Below are 22,244 nucleotides of genomic sequence, written 5' to 3' on the forward strand. Positions count from 1 at the left end.
GAACCTCTTTGTATCCTGTTCGCCATGTCGGAGAACATAGAGACTGCGAGATGGGACCTCCTCTGGCGGATCAGGCCCTCTGAACTGGTAAAAAGAGGATTCTGGGGCTCAAGGTACACTTGACTCTTTCAATCTCAGACCAAATCCCAACTCAATGCCAAAGTGACCTCGAGAGAACAAGCCCGAGGAAAAGGCTATATCTTAATGATTTGCATCAAAATGTGCATTTTCTTTTACTTTACTTTGTTATTCTATTTAGCAGGGACCATGCACATCACAACTGATGTGCATTAGTTCCGAGATCCCTGGGCAGGGAAAACATTAAAATACCCCCTGGAGCAATGCAGGGTTAAAGGCCTTGCTCAAGGGCCCAGGAGCTGCACAGATCTTATCGTGGCTACACCGGGGCTTGAACCACCAGCCGTCCAGGTCCCAGTCATAACTTAGTCTCTAGGCTACACTCTCAGAAATAAAAGTATGAAAATTGCCTATGTGACAAGCGTGCAAATGCTTGACGCTTGTCACATAGGTGCAGCAAAATGTACCACCAGCCAGCAATATAATTAATTTGTACATGATTTGCCTGGAAAACATACTCATTTGTACCCAAAGAGAACATTACTGTACTTTCAGGGTACATTAGGGAAATTTGATCCATGAAGAATTAAAATGTACCGCCACCATCACTTTATTTCTGAGAGCGGACAGGCTGCCCCTATTATTCCTCAATCTAGATACGAGTGTCTGCCAAATGACTTTACTCTAATGTAATGGAAAAAATTGGGAATTCTGTGCAAGGCTCGGAATTTCTATGTGCAAACAGGGGTGGATCTCAAGATGGTATCAATACAGTTGTCCTGTTGAAGGCTCATGCCATTGGAGCAGAATAACAGAAAGGCCAGTTCAGACCAAAGATTTGTGAAAGGACAAAACCATTTTACAATGTTGCAGAGAGGAGGTGCAGCAGCATGAACTACCCGTCTCAGAATGTATGAATCTGGTGCTTGCTGTTGTCGGCAATCCAATTTGCATATGGGCAGTTTTTGAATGCAGAAAATAGTTGTCAGTTGCAGCTCATCATGTCTCAAATCTTTGGCCTGAACTTGGCTTAACCCTTTGGTACACTTATCAAACTAGTTGAGCCGATCACAAATCTGTTTCGATTTTGTGAAATGTCCGAGGCTACAGAGTGGGTTTTTCATAAAATATGACCCTTTTTTCATTTATCACAAACCATCTTTTGTCTTTCTACTCCAAACAGAATGACCTCTGTAGTCATTTCCCTAGCATTCTACTCCTTGATTTTAGCTAAATATGGGTTAAGGCCTCAAGGAAACAAGGTGATGGAGTTTGCGATGCTAAAGCGTTCCTTTGTTCCTAGTGCTATCCTCAACCTTGGATCTGTTGGACCTGAGCGAACCGGGAGAGAGGAGGAACAGCAAGGACAAGAAGAGCCCGCGGGGGGAAGGCCCCAAGTGCCCCCCCCACCGGAAGAAGCAGGATGAAACGGAGCTGATCCAGGTGGACGTTGAGCAGAACACCACCTGCTCCAGAACGCCGGAGAGAATGTCTTTGGAATCAGGTGGGTGACTGCACCAAAGCCAACATTTATGCAGTTGGTCACAGTAAAGGAGATGGGACTCACTTCAACCACCACCAACCTGCAACACCCACCTAGGTGACCACGGCAGCCATTTTGCACCAGAATATTTGTTATACACTCAGTGAGCACTATTCAGAGATGCTCTTCTGCATACCACTGTTGTAATGCGTGGTTATTTGCGTTACATTGTAATCGCATGAATAAATAGGTGTACAAGTATTCCTAATAAAGTGCTCAGTGAGTGTATATCCTCCTTAGACCCAGCAATTATTTTTGTCTCCTATAGGGGACAGGAGTTTCTAGTTTTAATCGCACTGGTTTTCATCGCAAGTCATGTTTGCACAAACATGAGTCTGAGGGTGATGCTTCATGTGCAGCTTAACAAGGGAACTTGCATCAATTGTGGGAAAAACGTTTTACATTTTGACTGTATTAGTACCGCCCTGAGATAGACTGGCGACCTGTCCAGGGTGTATTCCTGCCTTTCGCCCAATGTATGCTGGGATAGGCTCCAGCCCCCCTGCGACCCTGATCAGGATAAGCGGGTTCAAATGATGGATGGATGGATGGATGTATTAGTACCACTGACTTTTATTGAAATGGGTGGCTGAAGACATAGACTGGAGCCAACAGTACTGGCAGAAGTGAGTAACGTCTCTCTACAAGACCAGTCAGTGAGCTTCAGAAACGAAGCCCGTTTGTGACCTCTTGCAACCCACGGTCGGCACTGGATAATCACAATTCAAAGGAAGAAAATCTAAATGACATTCAATTCGGAAAATCTTTTATCTCAAAAAGAAACTGAAGAAACTCTGTTTTCATCCTGTTTGATTGCAGTTAGTACTTCTTCGACCTTGGAGAAATGGGAGGAGCTTAACTTGTACCCAGAGAGAAATGGGAACAGGAAGTGGAAAACGGAGAGAAGGCGTTCATCAAAGAACTCGTCAAATGAATTCCTTTGGTAAGCTGATCTCCCCAAAATGATAAATAAAGTTATTCATCCAACGTGCTTTGGCCTGATTTGGCCCGAACACAGCAATATACATTTAGCTGAGAGACTTAGACTACGTACGTAAACACAATCTTCGGTGGTGAACTTTCACCAAATCTCATACTCTGTTAGTTACAGATTTATCATGGTCATTTAGTGATATTTGATTGAATTGGCATTCATACTGCATTTTAAAGATATTTTATTTACTGTATATATTCAGACTCCATTCAATCTTGTGTCACCAGAGTATCTTGTGTCACCAGAGTACACTTTCAATTAAAGTAGGAACAAAATATAGAATATAATACGGAATAAGGCTGTTGTAATCACAGCAAAACCAAAATCCAGCTGTACAAGAAAGTACGCTTAAAATATATTTAATCATAATAAAAGCACCCGTGAATTCGAGCAATTTAACTTTTAGTAATATAAACAGACACTATATCATGGGTCTCTGCCTAACGGGAGCCTGTGCAGTCAGTGAAATGAAAAGCTGACAGTTCGCTTAGACAGTTTCCAAATGTATTTTTCGAATCAGACAGTTTGCTGTCAATTTTGTCAGCCTTCGTTTGATATGACTCAAAGGCTCGAGGGGCACGTGTGATGACCCCTTGACATCACAGATTAAAAAAACATGGAAAGTTCTGGTTGTATAACCGTACAGAACTGTCAAAATGACGCAAATAATCAATATCTGAGGCGGCTAAAAATTTTACCGACATTTGTTCAGTAAGACAAACTGCCCCTCTCTATCAGGTCTGCGCCATCCATATACAGCTTCAAATCCCAGCTCAAATTATTATTATTATTTATTTTTTACATATATAGTCATTAGAAATTGTACAGCACTTGGGTTGGTGGTAGTCATTTTAAATGTGCTTTATAAATAGAGGTGACTTGACTTGACAGTAAAATGTTTTGTGTCAAATCAATTATTACAGAGAACCTACACGGTCCCAATTGGACTCATATGTACTATGTCAGTGTAATTAACACTGAACTTTTTATTATTATATATTTTATTTAAACTCATCATATGTCAAGACAATAAAATGAAAAGAAAATGTTGAAATGACAGACCTCTTTTTGTGATGGTCGAGTGACTGTGTGATGTCACATATAGGCCTATTAACAATTACTGTTGTTGTTCTTGTCAATTAGTAACAATAGTATTGGTAGCTGTTGTTAGTTGTAGTTATCAAAAGTTGCCATCTTGGTTTGTGTTTTGAAAGAATAATGTTTTCCCCTGCTTCCACATAAGCATTTAAACATTGCTGTTTCAATTAATAAATTTAAAAATTTAAAACTATTAGCATTACAGTTTGTGTGCATGTCAAATATACTATTTAGAAACTAATAACTTTGGAAATAGACATTTCCACTTGCTTTGATTATTAATGTTATGTAAATGTACATTGATACGAGACAAAAATACACATGAAAAGATGAAATAAAAGTTGTTGAAAGGGCCCTTCAGTAATCATGCCACAGGCACAGACACCGGTGGTTAAAAATCAAGCAGTTTCAGGGCTCAGTGATTGTGACCGCGGGGTGAAACACTCAACATGAAATATACATGGCCTTTGGGTCAATTGCAGTGTACTTAGCTGGAGTATAACAGGTTTAACCCTCTAGACCACATAACTGCATTATAATTGCCAATGTAAGTGCTAATCCTTTCTCAGATTTGAATAGGTGTTCATAATGCAACGCTGTCATCTAGAGCAGGGATAATCAAATCTGGCCCTCGAATCCAAATCCAGTCCTGGTCTTCTTTTCACCTGGGTAATTAACTGGACAATTAGTGCTACTGATTGGCTGGACTGGCTTCACACCTGACTCTCAGGTAAAGGAAGGGTGGAAAACCAGCAGTTCTCTGCCCCTCAAGGACCGTGATTTGATGATACCCAGTCTAGTGTAAACCTGAGGTTTCATCTCCAGCTGAACACACTTAAATCCTCATTGTCTGTCTGCAGACATGGAACCGTCATGGAAGAGGCACTTCTGACTAAGAAATAGGACAGAAAAAGAACAAACACGTATGAGCTAATCTAACCTCGCCCTGCGATGGAACAAGCCTGGAATTCTGTTACGAGCACAGCAGCCCCTCCTATCTCCGAAATGAAATTACATTTTATTCCACTTATGTTCCACATAATTGTGTTATTTTAATTCTGGGAACGCATGCCAAGCAGTGATTGTGCCTGTTTACTTGAATGGTGACATATGGGCCAGGTTATATAAGCAGTAATAACTGCTGCTGGAAGTAGGCCTTCCAGATAGGAAGTCCTTCTGGCTAAACTAATGATGGCAGTCATGTACAAACACTCGAAGCTCTTTGCAACAAAGTGAAAAGGCCTTTTTTCTTTACGGAAACAATCCCCCAAGGCTTCTGTTCTTATCACCTTCTGCCGGTAGTATTTTGAACATAGGGATTTCAGAAACCAATTTTCAAAAGCAGTATCAAATGAATTTATTCCTTTAAAAAATATATCTATAAATGAACACTTTAAAAATATCTCTCTTGCAGCTGGTGTTGAGAGTAGGCCTTCTTTAACCCTTTAAGGTGTGAGGTCACAAATAATGTGATTACTACTACTTGGAACACTGACTTAGAATTTTGAATTTTGAGCTTTCCAAAACCTGTTTTTCCAAGGATTTTAAAAGCATTCCTATGCAGAAGGTGTGAAGTGCACACTGTGAACTCCAGTCTTCTGTCCTCAGGTCCACCGATTACAAAACGCAATCTGACTCAGCTGGGAAAAACTCACTGGAGACACGCAGCACTGGCGAAGTGGAAACGGTGCCAATCTCTCAGGTAAATATTACCCTGAACCACTGTGACTGTGCATTTACAAAGAGCCCTTCTTTTTAAATTCACAATCGCTTCCTTTCTTCAATTACAAGGTATAATGCAGCTAATGCATGTGCATGTTTTTGTTATTTTAATCTGTGAAACATCAGGACTTTTTCAGAGGGTGTTTTGAGAGGAGGGAGGATGTTTAGGAAGAAAAAAATAATTATATATATATATATATATATATATATTTTTTTTTTTTTCTTCCAAAACATCTATGTGTATATATATATATAGGTTCTCAATGGGGGGGGGGGGGGTACCTCACAAGCTACCAGTTATTATTATGTTACCAATGAGTGACACAGCTCTCCTCCAGCCTGCATGAGCCCTCCTGAAGCAATGGGTGGCATGTAGGGGGTTAACCCTTTCAGGTGTAAAATCACTATGTGATTAGAATGTCCTTAACTGAACATTCTGATCAAAACTATGTGGCTAGGATGTCCTTGACTGAACATTCTGATCAAAACTACAGTGTGTTCTTACAATTTCCTTGACTGAACATTCCGAGCAAAACTATGTGATTAGAATGTCCAATACTGATTGGAAGCAATGGATAGAACAGTGACTTGTAATTTTAAAAATAAATAAGCTTTTACAAATAAAATTAAAAAATTATCTTAAAGGGTTAACAGTTACCCAGTTACCTACCAGCAAGAATGGATTAGAGGATTGCACTTGTTTCAGACACATTATCCCTTGCTCGTGTTTGGTACTCCAGGTCAAAAACTATCAATTCCAAATTTGTGAGCAAAAAACATCAAGGGAAATAACTTCCCATGTCAAATATCTTGAGAGTGACAAACACGTGCATTTCTCATGAAATGTTTTTTGGACAATATATATTTTTGGACAGTATATTCTCCATAGCTGGTGCAAAGTCCAGCTATGACCAGCTTGAAATACCAGCTACCAGCTGTTTCAAAACCTAGCTTGAGCTGTTTTTTTCAGCAGGGTAGCCTTTCGGAATGTGCTTGAAGGCATTAACCTTAGAATGACTGGTGTAGAAAACCCCTTTCCTCTCAGAGTAACAGGAGAGCTGCACTGTTGCATGACAGCATGTTAACCAGACGCCCTGTGCTAACGCTTAGAATTCTTTTATTTCAGCTCAACTTGCAGTGTTTTAGTGGAAGACATGTAAGCCTCTCTACACATTTTTACGCATGACATTTTGTCTAAAGGAGAGCTTAACATTTGCTCTGTGGAATGGCTTGACTGCTCCTGTATAATTGCAGTTTGTTTGGATAAAGATGTAGATGTGGCACTGTTTGCGTGGAGACCGAAGGCTCTTGCACTGCCCAGACCTTTCGCATATCCAGGGACGGTGAATTCCCAGTCGTGACGCTGCAGGGGAAATAATTGTCAAGTGCTTTCCTTCACGCTGATGCCCAGACTTTGGCCGTAGCTTTTCCGTGGCTATCTGCTGTTATTAGATTAATAGCTCATAAATAATTCAGTAGCTTTACTCCGAGCACATTACAGTATAGGGTTTCTCCCACTGCGGGAAAAACATAGATCATCTTTTCAGCAGCTAAGTAACGCATGCGGGATTAAAAATAGCACCGAGCGGGGGGGATGATACAAAACAAATACAACGTTGGTCATCTAAATTGCGTGCGTTAGTGGACCTTCGACAAATAAAGCAATCTGTTATGTTTGCACTGACGCTGCACATGCTGAGGCTCTCGTAACAGAACACGCGCTTCAGTTCAGCAGTGGCCTCGTGATGTAAAGAACTAGGTTACCGTGTAAAGCTCATTTATAAGGCCTGGCATGTATAACCGAAACAGAAATCCGCTGCGCTCGAGCTCTTGTACAACTACCGTGCCGCAGATGTCCATTCATCATAATCTACACTTCTGGGAAACAGGAAAGCTTCATGTTGTGATTTATTTTTGTAATAAGAAGTAGGGGAAATGAAGCTTAGGCAGTGAATAAATAAATAAGTATAAATAAATAATGTAATAAATAAATTGCCTGGTTTGATTAAATCCTGCACTAAAGGGGCCTTTGTTATTATTGTGCATTGCGGATGTAATGTTAAAGGTAATTGTAGAGCTGACACGCGCTCTGACAGAACTCATTTGTCATCAGGGAGGGACAGCTTCCCCTACCCGCGAACACAGTTTCCTGAGTGGACTGTGTACTTAATTACAACTCTGGATTTGATCACGCATTCAAATAGCGTGTCCAATGTTTGCTCTGAATACTCCGGCTTTGAGTCGCGTTCAAATGGAAAATGTCACGACACAACAGAAATTATTATGAATAGCATTGGCCAGTGTAGGCCAATGCGTCTGACTAATTTTCCTTCTCCTGTGTGTGTGTGCGTGTGCATGCATGCGTGTGTAGGTGAGTGTGTTTGCGTCTTTGCGCGTGTGTATCTTTTGCGAAATAATATTTGATTAATTGATTCTAAGTTTCCATGTCATCTTTCGGCATTACATTATGACATTAGGGCAGTACATTAGTGCTTCGATGTGATGTCGACAAGGGAAATCCATACCATTTCTGTTAGCTTATCCTTGATTAAGTTGGCTGTGAGGCGTGGGTGACTGACTAATTGCATCTAATGGGAGTATCCAATTAAAAGCAGTGGAAAGGTGAGGAGAGCACAGCACCTGAGATTAGGGCCTGGGTGGACATCATAAAGGGCTGCTAAAGGAGGCTTGAAAAGGCAGTCCCCTCAACAGACCAGACTCAAATACTGCTTTCAAGTGCTTTAATCCTGTAGACCGCAGAAAATCCTGACCCTTTTATACTCCTGCCATTGCCCTTGACCGAGGCACTGGCCTCAGAACTGGAGTTGGTCCCCGGGCACTGCACTGCTCCTAAGTAACTGTGATGGGTCAAATGCAGAGGACAAATTATCCTATAGGGTTCAAAAAGGTATATCCTATATATCTTTCAAAAGACAGTCATTGTCTTTTATTTTTTTCAAATAACATGATTTGAGCCTGGTCTGATGATCAGAATGTTGAGAGGGTTGTCCTTATTGCCTCCTTCATACAAAATTAATCTTTCCTAATTAGCTTTCCTAATTTTTGTAATTTCTCAAGAGTTTTCCGCTTGTGAATACATGGATGCAAGGCTATCTTGTCACGCTGAAGTTCAAATCGTGTTTGTCAGTTGCTCTGGATAAGAGTGCCTGCCAAATTATACAAATGCAAATGTAATGTAGATTTGTATGTTATTAGCTGCGGTAATATCAAAAGTTCAGTGTAATGTTGACTCTGATTAAGTCTTAATTCTAGTAGACTGCATGTGGTCCATACTGAGTTTGCCCAGATTCTGTGAGAGTTGATTTAACAATGAAGATTCTGGCTTTGACGTTTCATTTGAAAATTTCTTAGGCATCTGCAGTATTTCTGACACAAATTTGACTCAAGTCTGCTTGGGCATGTCTTAACTTAAATGGACTGCACGGGGTCCATTCTGAGTTTGCACAGACTCGGTGAGAGTTGGTTTAACAATGAGGATTCTGGCTTTGACGTTTCATTTGAAAATCTCTTGGCGTCTGCAGTATTTCTGACACGTATTTGACTCCGGTCTGGTCGGCCATGTCAGAGTTCTGCAGAGGCAGGAATTTTTCAGGGTTGAGGAAGAAGTCTCTGTAGCTCACCGTGTTTCTTCTGTCTGTTCTGTTCCCTATCCAACTGTGACTAACAGGGCCGTCTAGGCAAAGACCAAAGGTGGGGCGGTGCCCTTCTATCCAGAAACCAGTCTCTGGAGGAGGAGTTTGAACGAGCCAAAGCAGCCGTGGAGGTAAGTGCAAGTGAAGTGAAACTTAAAGTTGTGTTTTTTTTCCTCTCAAGTAGAAAATATTCACTTGTCTTAAGTCACTGTTTGCTCGACAAGTGAAATTGTCTTACCCCATTGGCAAATCTTGAAATGAGTCAAACTGTGACACCTCAATGATTTGGAATGTTATTATCTTATTAAGCTATAGAAATAAGTTTAAATAACTTATTTTATTTTATTTTTTTTGTTTTTGTAGTGTACAAAGTTGTTCAAAAAGTATCACAGTAGTTTGCTCAAAACCCATGCAGAATGTTTCCTGCTTGTCCATGCCCTTGGAAGCAATCTTCAAAAAACGTTTACTTGATGTATTATTAAATCATAGATCCTGACATCACAAAAAGAGCTGATGATTTGTGATGTCAGGCTTGATGGTGAGTGTATCCTGTTTTCTACCGAGTAACCAGATATGACACCATTTTGTAACAAGCCGCCCCAGGGTAGGATATCAGGTCCCTCAACAAAGAGGCTTTTGTCTGACTTTCAACAACTCACAAACGCTTGATTCACTCTCCTGTCTCCTTGGAAACGGGCGCATGTTGATGTGGCTGCTCCTTGACCTACCTGTGGGGTTTTCATGGCAGCAGGTAGCCTTAGTCTCACACCTGTACAGGTGTGCATGTCAGACAGCTCCCCGTGGCTTATACTGGAGATGTGTTGTGGCTAAACATGTTATTATGTGACTTTGACCACTCTGATGTTTCCATTTTCTTTGCTCAACCATTCACCTATCCGTTAGGTTAGTTCAGCATACTCTCGCCACTACATCCAGCATTGTTTTCCAGTTGTTTAATCCTACTGTAGCACCTGGACATACAGATTCCCTCTGTAATCACCATCCAGGGAGTTTTCCCTTGCCACTCTCACCTCTGGCTTGCTTGGAGGGGATAGGGCTGCTGGAAAGTGTATTGTGACAAATTCTCTGTAAAATGCACTATATAAATAAAAATTTCACTTGATTCCATTTGAGATCAGACTGGGCATGCAGAGAGACAGAGCCTCCGGGCTCTATGGGAGATAGCTGTGTGAAACCAGGGATGATGCCAAATTTGGCCCCGGCTCGACAGCACTCGCAGCATAAAAATGGATCTATGGGAGACTCTCGTCCGAAAGCTGGCAATTCCGATAAGTAATGGGACCCAGGAATGCACATGGACGAATGTGGGATCGATCGCAGTAACACAACCTGGGGCTTCGATCAGGGCTGCTGGTTTTGCCCACAGAAAGTTTTTTTTACATTTTTGATTGGCTGCCCATTTTTAACGCTTGCTCTCACTATTCAGATTCACGATCTCGGATGATTTCTGCTAATCGGCCAAGAGTGTGCATATGTTATACTCATTTAAAGGCTGAGGTACAGTCCACTGACTTTAAGTGGCCTGAAAGTATCTATTTGTATTATATCTCTCAGCTGGCAATCCATTCAATCTGCCTAATTGCCGAATGTCAAGACTTAGAAAAAAACTACTCAATCCCATTTAACAAGAGGTAAGCGCTAAAACGTCTACTCCGCATAGAATGGAACAGATGAGTTGTTGTAGATTTAGTGCTTTTAATATTAAACCATTAACCAGAGGAGATAAAATGGAAATTGCCTTTGAGAAAGGAAGCTTCCAGAATACTTTGCTTATATTTAATTTGGATAGAGGCTGATAAAGAGAACACCAGGGTGGGTGGGGTGTGACCGTTTGAGCCCTTTCAGATTACAGAAATCACTGCACACTAATGACGAGCCCAGTCTTATGAAATTTTTTTTCGGTGTTGTCAGACTGTGACCTGAAAAAGAAAAAGAAGAATGAACCCGCCAGGGATGATTTGGCTCTGAGGGAGGCTGTTTTTTTTACTGTGAGGGAGACACACACACACACACAGGCACAGTACTGATAAAGTGGGGACCAGGCACAGTACTGATAAAGTGGGGACCACGTTAAATAGGAGTCTCGCATTTGATTAAAACAGTTGGGTGCTCCTCAGCTTTCGCCATCCCAAGGTTCCTCACTCAGTCACTCAGAGGCTAAATATAGACACAAGCCGGAGAGCCTCTCTCTGCCGCGCCCCCCCCCCCCCCCCCCCCCCACACCCTGCCCCGCTCTGAGAAAGAGCTAGACGGAAACACCCGGGTGGAAATGAATTTATCATTAATGGTGCTGTGCTCACGGATTGACATTCATTTCACCTGACATAAAACTATGGGTTATTAAAAGCCAGAGGCAAACCTGCAGCATTTCCTGTCTCGCTCCTGTGTATGTGTGTGTGTGTGTGGGTGTGTGTGTGTGTGAGTGTGATTGCAGACTGGTATTGTGGGGACCTGGAAATGACCTGGGCAAGCTTTGTAAGGACCTAATAGTGATTTGTACAGACAGTGTATGAACCCTACAGGCCTACTACAATGATGGATATGTTCATATTGTCGTAAATGGTCATGTATGAAGAGACAAATGTTGCTGATATACCATACACAGACACACAGCTGGTGTATAGTGGAGATGGACATATTAGGCTCTACATGATGAGATCCTGATTCAATTCAAATTGATTCAGTTCAATTGGATTTGATTTGATTTTATTCAATTGGATTAGATTCAATTCAATTTGATTTGTATAACGCTTTTTACAGAGACACTTTCGCAAAGGCACTGTAGAAAAAAAACGGGAAATAAGACAATTGTTAGACTTAGCCTGAACCCTCCAAAATACATCAAGTAATGTAGAAAAACAGCCCAGTGGCAAGAAAACCCCCCCAAGAGGTGAGAAAAACCTCTCTGAGGAAGACATTTCTGGCAGGAGGAACTCCGCTTCAGTGGGGGATGAGATCATCTGCTGACTGGGCAGGAGCCAATTGTCACACTTAAATGGTAACTGGGATACAATTGGGAATCTATTGCAGCCCATAATAATATTACATATGGAGGTATTAAACTATCTGGTAAAATAGCAAAGAAGTGTACACGCAGTGAGCACTTTATTAGGTAGACCTGTACACCAGCTTGTTGATACAATATTTAATCAGCCAATCATGTGGCAGCAACTAAATGCATAAAATCATGCAGACGTGGTCAAGAGGTTCAGCTGTTTTCCAGACCAAATATCAGAATGGGGAAATAATGTGATCTAAGTGACTTTGACCATGGAATGATTGTTGGTGCCAGACAGGGTGGATTGGGTATCTCAGAAACTGCTGATCTTCTGGGATTTTTACATCTCTAGTGTTTGCAGACAATGGTACAAATACATCCAGTGAGCAGCAGGTCTGAGTGCAGAAACGTGTTGTTAATGAGAGAGGTCTGAGGAGAGTGGTCATACTGGCCAAAGCTGACAGGAAGGTGACAGTAATGCAAATAACCATGCATTACAACAGTGATATGCAGAAGAGCATCTCTGAACACAACACGTCAAACCTCTAAGTGGGTAGTCTACAGCAGAAGAAGACTTAATTAGTCTAAAAAGTTTAATACCTAAAAGTGCTCACTGAGTGTACATTAGTGTACAGAAGAGTAAGGCAGAAGAGAAAGATGATTCATCCAGGCCTCCAGGTTGGGTCATGGCAGGCATTTCTCATACACATGGGCATTATGTTGTTTCCAGTGCAGACAGAAGCTTATCTGTTTTCTTTCTTTTTAATCTCGCAGCAAAGTTCATTAATTAATAATGAAGCTTTTTCAGAAGAGTCAATCCTCTTTACTGAGTAAATAAGCACTTACAACTCTGTCTCACCGTCTGCTGTCTTAAACCAGGGAACGGATAACTGGAAATGTGCTGTATTAGTACAAGATGAAGCCAAGGAGGCAAGCTCAATAAACACAAACAGGCAGGGGGCTATGAATATATGTTATAAGAGGCCAAGTAAACAGCTGCCTGGTCTGCCCCTGTTCAGAACTGCTGACCTGTTTCAGAGTGTTAATGGATCTACAAACAGACAGACAGAGAGACAGGCCGGCAGACAGACCGACAGACCAGCAGATAGCCAGATAAATGGACAGACAGACAGACAATCAGACAGGCAGACAGACCAGCAGATAGCCAGATAGATGGACAGAAAGACAGACAGACATACAGTCAGACAGACCGACAGACAGACAGACAAACTAGAAGATAGACAGATGATGCTGGCAGATGCATATTGTTTGAATAGTTCAATAGTCCCCCTTCAAACAAGCTTGAACAAAATAATAAAAACAAAAAAAAACGGTTATCACCCATACCGCACTTGTCATAATATTTCATATTAACTCCCCCAGCCTTCAGCACCCCATTCACAACTCTTCATGAGGCACAACACCCCCCCGTACGCAACCCACAGTCAAATATCTCCATCTGTCAGCCTAAAATACGCACATTCCTGTTTCATTCTGACACCAGCTAAAACATTGAAATAATGCGTTAACGGCTGTTTAGACATTGCTGCAACACCACACTTGCAATCTTTGGAACACTTGAAAATAGATAGAATGACATGACCATTCAGATATAATTATGTGTCTTCTTAGATTGGAATTCGGCACACGAAATATAAAAACATTTCCAACATAAAAAACCAGCAAGCTGAAAACCGCTTTATTAAGAATAAGAATTTGGAAGCCATTATAATGTCATATTTTTTAAAATGTATATATATATATTTTTATAAATACAATGTCATATTTTAATCCTGATTTTAACAAAGGTTGAGACGGCATGGCAAAATGGAATCAATTTAATGGATGTTGATAGGGTTTTATTTCATTCTTATTCACAACTCCCACACAGCCCCTAAAAAAAATCTGTTTAATGTGACAGGAAAAAAAGTTTATTTTGCGTAACAGTTTAGTGGAGCCGCGTGTTTCCTGTCCATTATGCTCCGGTAGATTTGCGGAAATTGCTCTTACCGGCTTCGGAAGGCGCTGTGGTCTGACAGCGCGACTGGGGAACACCTGTGGGTTTGCAGGGAGGTTTGTTCCGATGGCCATTAGGACCAGCTGGGGTTTAAAAACACAGCCATAACGACAGCTCCTCCATATTACTGCAGAGCATTATCCACCCCGATGCTGTATGATAATACATTCAGGCAAATTCATTTGAATGCATATGCAAGTCACTCTTCCATTTTTATTCCCATTCTCTGTAATTGTTGCTTTCCGTCGCTGAACCTGTCAGTCCAGGCTAATGCAAAATGACAAAAGTACTGCCTGCTGATAGCAGGAACCCAAGATTTCTGCAAATGAGACCTTTTTTAGCGGCTAGTGTTGATACTGTAGAAATGTTTGGTTTTACATTCAGCAACATTGACAAAGCCTCAAGAACATGTCTCATAAAAAAATAACATTCAAGTCGATTCATAATTTGAGTATTATAACATATTTAATTCAAATGTTAATAGCTCATTTATGCTGCACATCTGTCTATAGCATTTTCCGATTTTCCCAGTAAAATGAATCACAGTGTTGTAGAACTAAAAGTGTAAGGCTTCAGAACAATTGAACCAGTAGTGAATTTGAAGTGTTTCCAATAAAAGTCAAACAGGCAGATTAAACAGGTACGGATCAGAAGATGGCAAACAGGGATGTTGAAGATGTCGCAGTTCATAGTCAGAAGTCCAGGATAGAGTTCGGTAACCATGCAGACATTCAAACATGAACTGTAGAAGAATCCAAAATCGGTAGTCAAAAACAAAACGGGTCAATACACAGACATATCAGACAGGAAAACCACTGGAGACAATGGCGGGAGCACATTACAATCTGGCACTGAACAAACGAGACAGACAGGTATATATAGAACAGATAACAAAGGGAAACAAGAATCGGGTGTGTACGACAATCAGGAATTTAGAGCAGGTGAAACGAATGAATGACAATGAATGAACAGAAAACAGACTACGGAAAGCACAGAGGGTAACAAAAGGCGAAACGCTAGGGACTTATACAGAAAACGTAGGACCAAAGATTATAACAGAAAGTATGTTAAATAAATAAATAAATGAATGAAATCACCCTTCCGTAAAAAGGCAGGCTAAAAAGGTGTGTTTTTATATGTAGTTTTATGATGTCAACAGATTGCGATGCCCTTGGATTCTCTGCCAGACTGTTCCAAAGGTGATCCCGTAAACAACAAAAGCAGCGTTCCCACAGGACTCGGTCCTGGGCACTGCCATAGATGATATAACTTTATCATCCAAAATTTGTCCTTCCTGATTTACACTTACCGATAGTTGCTTTTTTTGTGCGCTAAATAAAGGCCCCTCCTTGAAAAATCTGGCTCGGCTTCCAAGAGCCTCAGCCACGACTGCAAATTGTGTTTTTCTAATTACTTTATGTTGACAGCAATGTATTTGTCAGCCATCCGATGAATCTCTGGGTTCATTCATATGCTGTTCCGGCACGTTCCGACAGGCACTCGGTGTGTTGGATATTTACACTTCATCAGTGCTACTGAAATTAAAGTCAACCGGAGGCCACCATGCCTTTTTCCATTAATACTCTGGAAGTCTTCGCCTCCTGAGGTGAAGATTACTTTGCAGGCATAGGAATTTTCCACATCCTTAGCAGTCAACGGGGTTGATTTGTGTGCGAAACATGTCATTGCATTACATCAAGCTGGAGAATGGTTGCATAACTCACGGCTAATCCAGCACATTTATTGTTTTGTTGTTGTTGTTGTTGTTGTTGTTGTTTTGTTTTTTCATTCTGTCTCACCAAGCCATTGATAGATGTGTTCCTGGACAATGAGTCCGTAGGTGTTAGCATCTCATTAGCATGAAGCGACGGAGAAATCTTGTACAGTAAATGCATTTATATACCGTGGGTCCTTTCATCTCAAGATCATCCATAATCTTCGAGCGCTTTATGGTGAAGCGAGGGACTTCTCAAACACCGTATAAAACACCAGTTCCCTGAAGAAACATTCATATGCTGAATTACAAGCCATCATGGAAACTGCAGTTCCTATCCAGAAATGGTCATTGATTATGTTCTGTTCTAGTGAGTTACGATATATGCTTGCAATGCATATATTATCGATTAAACTGGTGCTGCACGCAAACTTAATCCCAATGGCAACCCCAATAGATGAGTGTCTCATTGTTCTGTAGGGAAGCATGACCATCACTCTATATGTAGCTGCCATTCCCAGAGATTTTATTGATCGATCAAAATCATGATTAATCTCTGGTCTACATTGCGACCAGAGGCACTAGGAAATGAGGGAGTTCTGGTCATCATTTTTTGCCTGCTTAAATAACATGTTTTTTTATTTACTTCCTTGCCTGCTAAATGGGCCGTAACTTTGACATTGTGCCCATATGCTCGTTTTTCAAGTAACATTATAATTTTTGCTGAATAAAGCAGTTTACTCTATATTAAGAATATATTATAAGAATATAGTAATGCTGGGCATAAAATTGGGGTTTAATGGAGAATGAGTAATCTTTTTCTGATGGCTTTCAAATTGTTGTAAGCATCCAGTTTTGGAGCCTACTCTTTTGTGGTACTGCCTTCATAATAAAACTGATAAAACCTTATTTGTATAGGACCTCTCAATATATAGCAATGACGTGCTTCACCAACCAGGAAATATGAGGTAAAAGCGATCCTGCACCATTACAGAACCACTATTACAGAAGCGGCATTATATAACCAGCATTACAGAACCACTGTTGGAGAACTACCATGAAAGAACCGGCATTACAGAACCGCTGTTGGAGAACCACCATGTCAGAACCACTATTACAGAACATCATTGCAGGACCACCACTACAGAACCATCAATACAGAATGACCAATACAGAACCATTACAGAACCACCATTACGGAACCACCATTGTAGAACCACTAGAACCCTGCACTGCTGGAAACCTATTGAGTTTCCTTTTTCACGCTCAACGCCCATGGGAAAAACTCACAATGATCTTGCAGACGCAGCTGAGAAGCACAGAAGATTCACTCTCTGAGCTCAGGCCAGCTCTTGTGCTGGTGCACCTGGGGGCCTTCAAATGAGATCTGTGATCCATCAGGGCAGTCTCCCCGACAACAACAGCCAATTAACGGGGTCCCTCACACCTCCTGCAGGAAGCGGAATCGTGATCATCTGTCACCAGTTACAAGAGACAAGTAGCTGAGCAATGACCTCTACCACCCCTGAAGGCAGGCTGTAAGATCTGTTCAGTGGGATGTAAGATCTGCCTCTCGCTGAAAGAGAAAAGGGCGGGTTAGCCCACCAGTAGACGCCTTCGCTAGCTCTGGAGCCAATTTGGGCTCTGAGTATAGCAGATGTGTGTTTATTAGGTGATGAAATAAATACACCATCAGCCGTGGAAGACACAGTGTGACCATTTCTGCACAGGCATTCTGTAGGACAGCCTCCTGAGAACCCACACCTCCCTCAGCTACACGAAACATTCCAGACACAATATGAAAGAGAGGCTGTCTCGGAATGTTATGCCAGACGGCATCACGCTGCTCCCGTGTAAAATATTTATGTAAAATAAAGTATATTTCAACAATGAGCTACTGACTGTTCTGCAAATTCCTGCATATTCAAGCAGCCAGCATTAGTTTTTGCTCAGGTATCATGGTGTAAAGGAAATTGGGATTGTTGAGTATGCAACCCATTCTCCCAAGGCGGTTTTAACCTCCATTGCTAAGATGTAGTAACAGCCCTACCGTGCACATCACTCGTTCCTTCTTCCGCAAGAGAGGCAGTTTCCCGCATTATAGCCTGAGTATTGAAGACAAGAAGTCAGACTCAATTGTGTATCTCCTACATTTTGGGCTAGAAAGCTATTCTACTATAACCATAACCATTTTTGAGATTTAAAGCCATAAGATACAGCCAAATTATGTAGAAAGTCTCCCAGGTTTTGCTTATTTATTGAGTACCGCAAATTACAAATAAAACTTGAAGCCCCGTTTCAACACAGAAACAGACCTACGCAATTTATAGCACCGCTGTGGCAGAATTACACCCTCAAAAATACGCCCTGTCACAGTAATTCATTTAATTGTGTACTGTGAGAACAAACAAAATCGTAAATTTTTTGTCTCACAGAATGAATAGAGGAGTACAGTTGGATATCTCTGATTAGGATAACTCCTCTCTCTCTCTATTTCACTCTATTTTTTTGATTTTAGGAATTTTTTTCTTCCTTATGCTTGGTTGGGACAGGTTGTGTGTGTACGTGAGCGATCATGTCATCAAAGTGTTAGGGTAAAAGGATAAAGGAGTTTGGCCTCTTTTTTAGGTTTTAGGCATTTTGTAATTCGTTGTTTTCATTAATGAACATCAAAAGAATTTCACCCTATTTCTTAATCTCTTTCACTCTCTTTCTTCGTCTCTCTCTCTTTCTCTCTCTCTCTCTATCTTTATTCACTGCGGTATGAGGGGGCTTTTCCCGCTCGAGAGCAGAGCTGCAACAGGGTCGCCAATTACCTGCAATCGCCCACTCGCCAATTAGGCTTATTCTCCGGGCTTCAAGGAGCGATTATCCACTGGCCGGCAGGTCAATCAGCTCAAAATTGCACAAAATGATTTTTTTTTTCTTCTCCTCTCGAACTGCGAATTGCCGGTGCGTCCCCAGCGAGCAATTACCTCTGTTTCGGAGGTGGTCGGCCGCACAATCTATCCGCTGGACAGGGAGGGACGCAGGTGCGCTACACACACACACACACACACACACACACACGGTCGCGCAGATCACATTTCTGTTCTCTGAACGGAGTCTCCGTCTTGGTGCGAGAGAGCGAGAAGAAAGAGAGAGAGAGATAGCTCAGCTCGCCGGTTTGTCGGTAATCTGCGGCGACACGCGCAGCGAGGTCGCCCGGTTCCTCCGCGTTTGTAATTCCGAGCCTAATGGACACGCTCCGTGGAGAGGTTGGGGCTGGAGGGAGACCGCACTTCGCCCCCGGGCCGCTAATGTCTGAGGCGTGGGCCGCGGGAGCAGCTGCTTTCTGCAGCAATAGCGCGCGGCTCTGTCCCTCTGCATTTCCTATTCAGAGAAACAGAATGCTTCCCCATTTAAAGATGGTCTCGCTCCCTCCGCGGTCAACGTAACCAGTGTGCTCAGAGCTTTTTACTGCCTTGTATTCTCTATACATAGCGTTGTGTGTATGTATAGATAACTTTTTTCTATGTTTGAAAACAATTCTGTAGATATAGCACTTTTCCTCATATTCTTGTATTCTCTATACATAATGTATGCTATGTGTATGTGAGTAACTTGCCCTTGTCTAAGTTTGAAAACATTTTTGTTGAGATATCTTTTTTTTATATATATATATGAAGTTCTGCATGCCATGCATAATGCACATTGTTATCAGAAGTCTAAAGACAGTTGAGTCACCACTTGACTTTACATCATAAATGATCTGGCATCTGACACATTGTTTTCAACAGTAAATAAAGTGGTGTGATTTGGGAGCTGTCATTATAATTCAGTAGTGTTTATGGAATCGGTAATGTAATCATAACACGCATTCACCAGACAGATCTATCATTATCGTCTATCATTGGTCCAGATCATATAATAGTAGTAGTAGTGTTTTATAACGGGTAATGAACTGGTATGTTTGACTCCCATGTAGGACACTACTCTTGTACCTGTGGGCAAGGCACTTAACCTGACCTGCTTCCGTATGTATCAGCTGTATGAAATAGATACTATGCACTCCCTGGACCGGTTTCAATCAGCTCCATACTCAACATTGTTTTGAAACAGCTGGTAGCTGGTCATTTCAAGCTGGTCATAGCTGGATTTTGCACCAGGGCTGTCGCTCTGGTTAAGAGCCTCTGCTTAATGCCTGTTATGTCATTTATATAGCTTTAATGTCATCCATATTTTATGGGTTACATGAGGTTGGAGGGTATAGAAGCTCCTGTGTGTTAGGAGTGAGAGTCTGCTCTCAATGTAGTTCCCTTAACTCTTAAAGGTGTGAGGTCAGAAATATGTGATTAGAATATTCTCATCTGAACATTCTAATGCTGATGTAACAATCACTTCTAGAACGTTCTAGAACGCTGACTTAGAACTTTGAAAAAACATTCCGGTCAAACAGTTAAAAATGCCATACTCTGTAGTGTCAACGCATACCTGCCATCCCCATCTGTGGATGGATCTATCTTATTAAAGTGATGTGAAACTTGCACCTGTAGAAGACAAATCTTTGATTCAAATTGTTGAGGACAGCACCACTGTGTTAAGGCACTCTTTATTACAATACTTGCAGCACGGTGCATTCTCTGACACAAAGCAGCAAGCTCTCTGATATAATATACTCTGCATTTTATGTTAAAACTATACGCTTGGCACATTCTTTATTGCTCCAGCCATGTACATATTCTTCTTGCTCCTGCTTAATCAACTCTAAAGCGAAACACATCTTTATCACGCTGCTGGGCAACACAACTTTATCTGACTGCTGACGAACAAACACAAGCACGCACGTGATTACTTGAAAGTTATCCTATAAGTGTACACAGTCTTCCACACACCCGTGTTTTATCATAAGATATAAGCATGGCTCAGGTGGAGAATGCCGAACATCACCCTGTATTATATAACTGAAGCTCTTCCACACTGGTTTAATAGAGCCCTCAGCATGCGTATGCCTGGGTGAGAGGAGTGATGACCGTATTCTGAACCTCCTTGGTGCTTAAGCCTCCATCAGTATTCATGCATGGACGCCACAGGTGGCTGCTCAGTGCTAAATTTAGCACTTTGCCAAATACTGACTTTGAATGTTTAAATACTGTAAACTCCGGCATACTCAAGCCCAAAGACTATTTTTGGAGAGGGACAGACATTTTTAGAGTAGTTTTTTAAGGTAGACAGGTCACTCATGTTCTTGTGTGTGACCTGTGTACAGGACTTCTCAAACTCTCTTACTCTCTTGTTCTCTGTTCCTAACACCTCGGCAGTCTGACACTGAATTCTGGGATAAGATGCAGGCTGAGTGGGAGGAACTGGCTCGGAGAAACTGGCTGACAGAAGACGAGCCTGCCCAGATACCAACGACTGTCTCTCCTCACGAAAAGGTGCGTCCAATGTCTGTCTGGAATGGTGATAGGTGCATGTGAGCACACACACTAACACATATATACACACACACACTCACACACACACACACACACACACACACACACGCACATGCACTCTCACTCTCATACACACACACAAGCACACACAGGCACACATGTACTGCGTACACACACCTACACTAATACATACACAAACACACAACCTTACATTCACATACACACACACACACACACACGGAGGCAGGCACACACATACACACACACATACAGACACATAGGCACACACACACACACACAGAGGCAGGCACACATGCACACACACACGGAGGAAGGCACACATACACACACACACATGACTGCTGCATTCAGGGACTCAGGTGACAGCTGGAAGGCTGCGGTCCTCCAGAAAATGAGTGCGATGTTTGTCATACAAATCTCACACCACATCAGGATTGAGTTAACAATCACGTAACTGAAGCAGAGGTGGGCAGGGAGGTGCAGCTGTTGGGGGGTGGGGGGTTGAAAGAGCTCGCTCCTGGCAAGATCCCAATTAGCACAGCTCGAGGGGAGGGGCAGCACCATATGTTACCTTGGTATGTTTCGGCTATGCGGTCCCATCTGTATTTTGCAAGTCGAATTGGGAACACTCCACATATTCCGGCTTTTTCGTTACCGCCACATCCCTCCGGCACCCAGTACAAGGAAACCATGTCAGAATATTCATGTCGAAACAACACACCAGGGTAACAGCGCAATGGAGCATTATGTTCAACATTTTCAGACATCGTTTTTCCGACAGATGTGATTTTTAAGCGTAGTGAAAGGTAGAGCATCAAACAGTTTGTATAACAAATTGAAAGTTACTTACAGTTGAGTAGACTAAGCAGGGCCCAATCCCCCTGGAGCAAAATGGTTTACGGGCCCAACAGCTGCCCTAATTTTATTCTGGCTACACTGGGGCTTGAGCGACCAACCTCCCAGGACCC

At 41.9% G+C, this 22,244-nt stretch overlaps 1 protein-coding gene across 1 annotated transcript in view; it reads left to right on the plus strand.

The window, feature by feature from the left end:
* The window catches only part of pex5la (peroxisomal biogenesis factor 5-like a), a 49,477-nt gene that overhangs the window by 14,108 nt on the left and 13,125 nt on the right, over window positions 1-22,244 (plus strand). Inside the window, exons 3-7 of the mRNA XM_061238998.1 lie at window positions 1,382-1,582; window positions 2,441-2,564; window positions 5,322-5,415; window positions 9,124-9,219; window positions 21,139-21,255. Coding sequence (XP_061094982.1) covers window positions 1,382-1,582; window positions 2,441-2,564; window positions 5,322-5,415; window positions 9,124-9,219; window positions 21,139-21,255 — 632 coding nt within the window. The remainder of the gene's footprint in view (window positions 1-1,381; window positions 1,583-2,440; window positions 2,565-5,321; window positions 5,416-9,123; window positions 9,220-21,138; window positions 21,256-22,244) is intronic.

This window comes from Conger conger, chromosome 4 (genome assembly GCF_963514075.1).
Source record: "Conger conger chromosome 4, fConCon1.1, whole genome shotgun sequence".
In the NCBI taxonomy this organism is placed as follows: domain Eukaryota; kingdom Metazoa; phylum Chordata; class Actinopteri; order Anguilliformes; family Congridae; genus Conger; species Conger conger.